At 45.7% G+C, this 8,922-nt stretch overlaps 1 protein-coding gene across 1 annotated transcript in view; it reads right to left on the minus strand.

The window, feature by feature from the left end:
• The window catches only part of C17H13orf42 (chromosome 17 C13orf42 homolog), a 28,446-nt gene extending 20,239 nt beyond the window's left edge, over positions 1-8,207 (minus strand). Inside the window, exon 1 of the mRNA XM_025364767.1 lies at positions 7,775-8,207. Coding sequence (XP_025220552.1) covers positions 7,775-8,188 — 414 coding nt within the window. The 5' untranslated portion in view covers positions 8,189-8,207. The remainder of the gene's footprint in view (positions 1-7,774) is intronic.
• Between the last annotated feature and the right edge of the window lie 715 nt (positions 8,208-8,922).

Genomic DNA, 8,922 nt, shown 5'->3' on the forward strand with positions numbered 1-8,922 from the left:
AAGTAACCCCTGCCTGAGAAAATGTCCAATGTGAACCATCTGGACTGTGTGGGAGCCATGGGGTTCCATAGGACTCTGCTGCCAACCCCAGAACAGCAGCCTGGCTCTGTCGCCAGCCTCCCGAGCCTCTTCTCTGTGATCTAGCCAGGCCTGGGTTCACTTAGGTGGCCCATTTCTCAAAGTGGCCTGTGGTTGTTGCTGTTTCTCTGGCCCTAAAAGTGTGGGGAGCTGTCCTCAGGGAGGACCCCAAATACCAGCAAGCACGCTGGTCAGATGCAGAGCACAGGCTTCAACTTTTCCTCTTCACCTCCCATTGAAACCAAGACTGATCAGTCATAGAAAGAACGGAAGTTCTGGGCCGAGTGCAGTGGCTCACACCTGTAATCCCAGCACTATGGGAGGCCAAGGTGGGCGGATCATGAGGCCAGGAGTTAGAGACCAACCTGGCCACCGTAGTGAAACCCCGTCTCTACTAAAAATACAAAAATTAGCCGGGCGTGGTGGCACGTGCCTGTAGTCTCAGCTACTCAGGAGGCTGAGGCAGGAGAATCACTTGAACCCGGGACCCAGAGGTTGCAGTGAGCCAAGATCGCGCCACTGCATACCAGCCTGGGCCACAGTGCAAGACTCCATCTCAAAAAAAAAAAAGAAAGAAAGAAAGAAAGAATGGAAGGAAGCTCTGACACATGCGACCACATAGACAAGCCTTGAAGACGTTGTGCTAAGTGCCATAAGCCAGACACAGAAGAATGAGTATGATTCCATTTATGTCAGGTGCTAAAATGGGCAAATTCACAGAGACAGAAAGTAGAACAGAGACTACCATGCACTGGGGAAAGGGGGAAATGAGGAGTTCGTGTTTGATGGGTGTAGTTTCTGTTTGGAATGAAAAAGTTGTGGAGATGGATGGTAGTGATCACTACACAACATCGTGAATGTACTAAGTGCCACTGCATTGTACCTTTTAAAATAGTTAAAATGGTAGTTTAAAAATAGTTTACTTTAAAAGGCTGTTTCATATTTAAAGAAATAATTGTCAAACCTTTTATAAAAACAGTCTCCTGATTTCTAAATGAGGTACTTTGAGAGGGTCCACGATCTTTTAAGGAATTCATTTTCTAGGGTACTACTAACAATACTTTCATAAAGTGTTCTAAAAATACGTTAATTAGGGCTTAATAGTCCTTTGGATGAATTACTATGCATTTATATAAATGACAATTTGGAAAAGCTCATGGGAGACTAGTGTGAAAGACCCTGATTATTGTCTGGCTATTAACATTTTGAAAGATATCTAGTAGTACGCACTTTTGCTTTTTAAAAAATTGATACAAAGTCATTCAAAGAAAAGCATTTAGTATGTGGGGCGCAGTGGCTCACACCTGTAATCCCAGCACTCTGGGAGGCTGAGGTGGGCGGATTGCCTGAGTCCAGGAGTTTGAGAAAAGTATTTAATTTCTTAAGAATTTGTTAACTGTAATAGACTTCATTACCCATAATCTGAGGACACTAAAAAGCACTCATTTCAGGAACCATGAAGTGCTGTGTGAAAATGGTAAAAGTTATTTACATTTGTTGTACCACACCAAAATAAAGCTTAAATTTGTAATGAAAATGTTTTCAAGTTAGATGGTGGTGAAGATTACACAATACTGAATAGACTAAAAACCACTGACTTGTACACTCTGAAAGAGTGAGTTTTAGGTATGTGAATTAAAGCTATTATTTAAAAAAAAAAAAAAAAGCCAAGCTAAGAAAAGTGATGTTTATGAGTAGGTGAGAAAAGAGAGAAGTAAAATAACCCAGGGCTCGTCATAGCAGGAGAAGGCTGCAGCTTGAAGAAATGAACAAGAACAAGAAAGTGAGGACAGGCACACACACAGGCTGAAGCCAGTCACATCCCATACGTAACCCTGGAACAAACTGCGCAGGGAGCAATCGGCTGTCTAACATGCTAGGATGCAGGGTGGAGTGGGAAGAGCAAAAATCACGCAGGACAACTTGTTACTTTTCACAGACATTTTTCTCTCCTGGGGTGAACCAATTCTTCGAAGGATTTTGACAAAGGCCATTGGAAGGGTGTGTGATCTATCCATACCTCTGGCATTAGAATTCTTCCCTGGGCTCAGAAGGAACTGGCAGAAGCTCCTGAGCTCAGCTAAGCTGCCAATCCATAGTCTCCCACTAAGATGCAGTTCAGGACAACATCCTGTGTTGTTACAGCTGGGGCTCTGAGAAATCACCGTAGGAACTCTGGTCTTGCTGTCTGACAAGACTGACTCCCCCCATGAGGACAGGGACTTTGTCTTCTTCACCAGCATCTAGAACAGCTCCTGACACACAGTATGTGCTCAATAAATATATGTTAAGGGACAAGTGAGTGATATATCAATAAACTGTTACTAAAATATTATTAAGGGCATCACTAACCACATCGCACAAGACTCCCTTAGTCAAGTGCCACATGAGATATTTTGAAATTCAAAGCCAGAAGAAAAATCTCACTCCCCTAAGCAATGGGTATGGTTCTTCTCAGATCATCAGAATTTTGAAACAAGTCCAGCTCTTTTTATCTTAGCTTCCAGCAAGGACAGAGCCAAATCTAAGGCTCATCTATGGCAGCTGAATTAGCTTCTATGATCTGCATATTATTTTGAGTGGTCTTCGTTTTCTATGATTTTTTTTCTCTCCCGGTTTTCTAATTTCTGTTGCTACTTAACAATTCTGTATGCTCTTGAATCTTGTATGTTATACAAGATCAAAATATGTTTTCCAGTCAAAAGATGCTGTAGATATATTGATAGTGTGAGTTCTGATATGATACAGAAGCTAATTCAGCTACACAGAAGCTAATCCAACTGCCATAGATACTTCATATCAGATACTTTGAAGGATGAGCTGAGAGATATGAAAGTATTTTGTTGAAAAATGATTTCAGGACATAATCCCTACCCATCATGAAGTTCTGATTGTAGCTGTGCTTGCACTGTTTCCTCAGCTCTTTTCCTAGTGTGTATTGAGAAGTGCAAAAGTAGATGATATACAAACTCAGTATTTCAGTGCTATGGAGACCTAGAGTAAAACTGGAATCATGTAGCCATGGGAAGAGAAGTCAAGATGGAGATAAATTTCATCCATGGATTGTGGAAAGAAAACAATTTAAAGCGTACCTTCTGGCCACTCCCTTTCAGCCAGGTTTCTCTTGAACAAAAGAAGCCCAGTCTCTCCTACTTTGGGAGGGCTTCATTCTACACAGAATCCATGTGCAGCATGACGCAGCTGCCTCCCTAATGACTCTCCCTGGACCAGGTGTGCAGGATAAAGCAGCCTCTGCACTGCATCCTAAGGTGCATGCTCTTGCATCTTGTATGTTATACAAGATCAAAACATGTTTTCCAGTCAAAAGATGCTGTGGATACATTGACTAGAGTGTGAGTTCTGACACGATACAGATTGGGATCAAATCCTGGCTTTCTCTTCATCAACTGCATAGCCTTACACGAATCTCTTAATGCCCCCAGGCCCCAGTTTTCTCCTTTGTAGAATGGGGCTAATAGCCAACGTGTCAGGTTTGGAGGGTGATTAGAAGTCAGGAATAACAGCTGATTGTTCCTGACTGTGCCTGGGCTATGGCACGGGAGCAGGGGAAGTGGGTGTAGAGGAGAACATCACTGCTCCTCCTCACTGGCAAGAAATACCCAAGATGCCCAGAGCAGGAGGAGGCTTGTCGTGTTGCTTCAGCGACTACATTCCTTGACAAGACACACTTCAAACATGCCATCCTTCTGCCACACACATTATGCCCTGAGTTAGAAATTCTAACCTTTTAGCACCCAAACAATGAATTCCAACCTGCAGCTCATTCCCAACACCAACACAAAATCCTCAGATATGGATTTTTGTTGTTGTTTTGATTTTAAAATGTTGCAAAAAGTGTATTTCATTCATTTTTATAATGACCTATTGTGAGGGAGGAGTACATTGCCAGAGGGCCTGGTAGAGACCCCCACCATGCAGGGTCCCAGGAGGAGCTCCCAGACCCACCCGAGGCTCACCTCGCTTCTAGCGTGTCCTGACTTCCTCCTCCCATCGACCCACATGGGTGGTCTTCCAGGCTCTGAGTATCTCCAGGGGGCTGGGATAACAGACCATTTGGTACCCTGGACTTGGATGCCATTCACATGTCAATGGGACCTGTTAGAAAGCCTCACTCCAGAGTATGAAAGCCATTTTTCTTGATCCAGTAATGGCTTGTGAAATCAAGTTATTGTGTCATGACAATGCTTTTTAAAAAAAAAAAAAATTAGAATAGCATAGAATGCTTTAGAAACCATCAGAGTGCTAAGCAAGGAACAGGAGTAAGTCTATTTCATAAAACTTTTGTTTTATGTGTGTGTTTGGGTAAACTGGGTCAATATCCAAAATATGTTTCTTACTGCAATGGATCCTAATCACAATAGTTTAAAAGCCACTATCTTACCACAAAAGAGGGACAGACAAGGGAACTTAGGTCCTGTGGCCAGGCCAGGGGCTTGCATCTGGATGGAGGGAGGGCAGAAGAGAGGGCCTGGCATGGTGCCCTGGAGCCACAGAGAACACTGCTCCCTCCCTATATGGAGGCCGGCTCTCCCCTCTGTATGGCACAAAAGACATCGGGACTTTTAAAGGCTATAAAGCATCTACAAATAACGGATAGTATTCACTCCTATGCTCTGGAGATAGAAAAATGAGCAAGATACTGTTTCAGCTTCAAGCTCACCAAGTTCACTGCAGTCCACTAGGGGAGACACACATTTTAACAAACCACAGTAGAACATGATGAAAGCTAAAATAGCGGTGCGTTTAGACCAATACTGGAGAAGAGAAGAGGCTAATTCTATACAGGGGTATATTCACTTCTTAGGGCCACTGTAACAAAGCACCACAGACTGGGTGGCTTCTGTAGCTTAGAGCTACAGATCTCACAGTTCTGGAGGCCTGAAGGTGTCCGCACGGCCATGCTCCCTCTGAAGGTGCTGGTGAAGGGTCTGTTCCAGGCCTTTCTCCTGGCTTCTGGTAGGTCCTTGGCTTTTGTCTGTGGCATTCTCCCTGCATCTCTGTGTCCTCACGTAGCCATCTTCTCATGCAAACACCAGTCCTATGAGATTAGGGGCCCACCCTACTCCAGCATGACCTCATCTTAACTAATTGCATCTGCAATCACCTAGTTTCTAACTGAGGTCACCTTCTGTGGTACTGGGGGTTAGGACTTCCACATATACATTTTGAGGGGATACAGTTCAACTCACAGTAGGTAGTCAGGGGAAAGAATGGTGTTTTCCCTAAATCTGGAATGTCAGCAGAGCTTTCTCCCAAAGCATGGGGTAACGGCATTCCAGGGTGAAGGAGTCCTCCTGGTCCCCTGTCCTGGCAATGCACAGAGACCCAGGCAGCCGTGGGCCACCCCTCCAGCCATGAAGCCGGAACCCATCATTTCACAGGCAGGCCCAGCATACAGCTGTTTCTGTCAGAGTCATGGGGAAAGAGAGCAGTTGAAAAGACTGCTAAGAGCCTCCTGTACCCAACATTTCAGGGTCAGTAAACACTGGAGTAAGTACCTGGTATGTGCTAGGGACAATTACGTGCAGGAGCCTACTCCTCACATTATCATTTCCATTACTACCCGACAGAAAAACAGACCCAGAGAGGTGAACTTCCCTTAACAAAGGCACACAGCTGGTAAATAGCAGAACTAAAATTCAAATCTTGGTCTGATTGACTTCAGTGTCCTTTCAAAACTCTTTCCTGATTGCGCTGTGGTGAGAGGCATCTTTGAAGGAGATCCCTACATTATAGCAGGCCCATGTGCCTCTGCACAGCCATTCAAAGGGCTAGAGCTGGTCATTCTGCTTCTATTCCCTCCCTCTATCTTTGGATAGCTCAACAAGGAAGGGAGGCAGGTCCTATAAGAGAGAGCTCCATTTGCAGGGAAATGTAGTACCTAGAGGAAATCTAGCCAGTGCCTAGAACCCCAGAATATCCAAGCTGGAAAAGAATTCAGAAACCACTGCAACCCCCTCTGTCATCAGAGGCGGCTGGCCCACAAATCTACAGCTTGCCGGCCACAGAGTCAGCACCAGGACCTGCGATTAGGACCCTTTTGTATGGGCCCCCAACACTGACATACTTTTAGAGTTAAAATGATGATTTAAATTGCTCCCACCTGGTATAACATGCAGACAGTTGAAACCAATTGGGTTAGGCCAAGCCCTAGAGATTTGATAGTGGGCCAATCAGTCATTCAACATTAATGGAGCTTGCACGGCCTACAAGACACTCTGGGGAGAAAGCAAGGAAGCGGGAGACAGGCCTGCTGCTTCAGACATCTCATCCAGTCATCAAGAAAATGATTGATGGAAGTATACAACAAAACAGCCTCAACCTATGGGCATTAGAAATAAATAAAAGCAGGCTGAGTTTGGCGTCTCACACCTGTAACCCCAGCACTTTGGGAGACCAAGGTGGGAGGACTGCTTGAGGTCAGGAGTTTGAGACCAGCCTGAGCAACAAAGCAAGACTGCCGTCTCTACAAAAAATTTTTTTTAATTAGCCAGATGTGGGGGCAGGTGCCTGTAGCCCCAGCTACTCGAGAAGCTGAGGTGGGAGGATCACTTGAATCCAGGAGGTTGAGGTTGCAGTAAGCTATGATCATGCCCCTGCACTCCAGCCTGAGCAACAGAGGAGACTCTGTAAATAAAGACAAGTCTGAGGAAATGAAGGAAAGAGTAACGGAATGAATTGCTGGCTCATAATTAAAATTAGGTGACCTAGCATGTAGAGGTGGGTCACCGAGCCTCAGTTTGCCCTTCTGTGATACTGAAGGAGTTCCTCCCCACCTACTGTACTGGCTTTATTGGGATGCTCAAGAAAAGATGATATATACAAAACACTGCAATAAGCATAAACAAAGAGATAAATGCAAATTATTTCTTTCACTCATTTCATGCTTGTGACTGTCTGGAGACCTCCAGTGCCCAAAGCCATCCCGGAATCTCCCAAGAGACACAGACTCTCTCTGTGGCTATACCTGAGCCACCACATGCCTGGGTCTGAGGTACAGATGGAGGAATCGTCCAGTTGTTTGGCTTGCATGGGGCTAAGCACCTCAATATTTGAAAACATCTAGTCATATGATGATTTTACTTTTCACCAGGATTTTTAGATGTGACAACAATAATTTTTTAAAAAACCAATAATTTGTTGAAAAATGATTTGCTGTCATACAAATGCCATGCAAGCATTATCTCACCTATAACACTGGGCAGTAAATGACAGATGTGCAACACAAATACGGTGCCGCCTGACACCAAAACCCGTGTCTTCCCCACCGAGCTGCTCTGTGGACACTGTTACCTGCTCCTTCTTGCTTCCTGGGTATTAAAAATAAACATGGATCAAGAAACTACCAATCAGGCACTATGCTTATTACCGGGGTGACAAAATAATCTGTACACCAAAACCTTGTGACACATAATTTACCTATATCACAAACCTGCATGCGTACCCCTGAACCTAAAATAAAGTTAATAATAAATAAATGAGTAATAAACATGAGCTTAGCCACCCTTCCCCAGGCTGGGGAGATGGCCACATAAAGCATCTGAGGACTATTGCGCCGTGGCTCAGAATGTGTCAGATTAATTTAGCCATGCAGAGGTGGGAAGAAGCTTTCAAACAGTTGTCCAAGGCTCTTGGAAGAACCCTCATCTAAATTGTACTGCTCAGCAGCACTTACCTTTATTTCTTTGGGAGTAGACCGGACAGGGGTCTTTTTCCCTCCCTTGGAGGATTTGGAGGAGGTTGAGGAAATGTCCTGGGTGCGGTGGGGCTTCAGATCACTGAAGCTGCTGAGATATTTTTTGCGCAAGGCCAGCAGCTCCTGCAGGTACTGCAGGCAGTCCTGGGTGCGCGAATACATCCACGCCCGGTCCTCCTCCTGCCGCAGGTAGTACAGGCTGGTGTCCATGCTACTGGTGCTTTTGTACTTCTTTAAGGACTCGCTGAATTTCTCCCCGTGGTCCCCGACCACATACATGGAGCTGCTTCGAATCAGCTTCACTGCGGGGCTGGCTCCTTCGTAGAAGGGGCTCTCGGCCGCCGTCTTTCTCTGCGGGCTGGAGTTAAAGATGGAGTGGATCTTTCTGAACATAGCGTTCTATTTCTTTCTGTGGGTACCTTCCAGCTGCCTGTGCTGCCGCCACTTGATCTAGATGCGGGGAGAGAAGCCGACATCCAGGCCTCGCACCATCTGCCTTCCAGGAGGCCTCTGATCTCTGGGATCCCAGGGAGCACCGGCTTGATCAGGTGGGTGACCTGCACATCTCCCATGGGGGATGTTTACATCCTATGACCAAGATGCCATAAACAACCCGAAGATAGAAGGTAGTGCACTGTGAGCTTAAAAACGAGTGCCCTGGCTGGCTTTATGAAGCATTTGGTGCAAATACCTTCTATGCTCTCCCGTGGAAGGCCCCAGCTGGATGGAGAAAGTGGGACAGAGCTTTGCCTGCTCAGTTATTTTCTTTCCTTTTCACTTTCCATCGCTGGCCATGGTTTCACTCAGTTTGAGTTCATCTTGGTGTAGATTTTTACATTTCCACCTGGGCTGAGCTGGCTCCAGTTCTGAATTCTCTGAATCCAAAATGAAATCCTACTTAGCAGGGACAGCCCTTACCCAAAAATCATGTGTTGCTCATGGTAAAATCTAGTCCCCCGAGATAGGGTGGACACACCAGGGCGTTGGCAGGAGCTCGCGGATCCCCCGATAAGCCAGGCTCTGAGCAGGCATCTGAGCGTCCTGGAGGAGCCTCACCCTGCGGTAATGGGACCTCGCAGCCGTTACCGGATAGCAGCCCATTGTGGAGGCAGGAGGAGGATTCAGAT

Source organism: Theropithecus gelada, chromosome 17 (assembly GCF_003255815.1).
Source record: "Theropithecus gelada isolate Dixy chromosome 17, Tgel_1.0, whole genome shotgun sequence".
Lineage (NCBI taxonomy): Eukaryota > Metazoa > Chordata > Mammalia > Primates > Cercopithecidae > Theropithecus > Theropithecus gelada.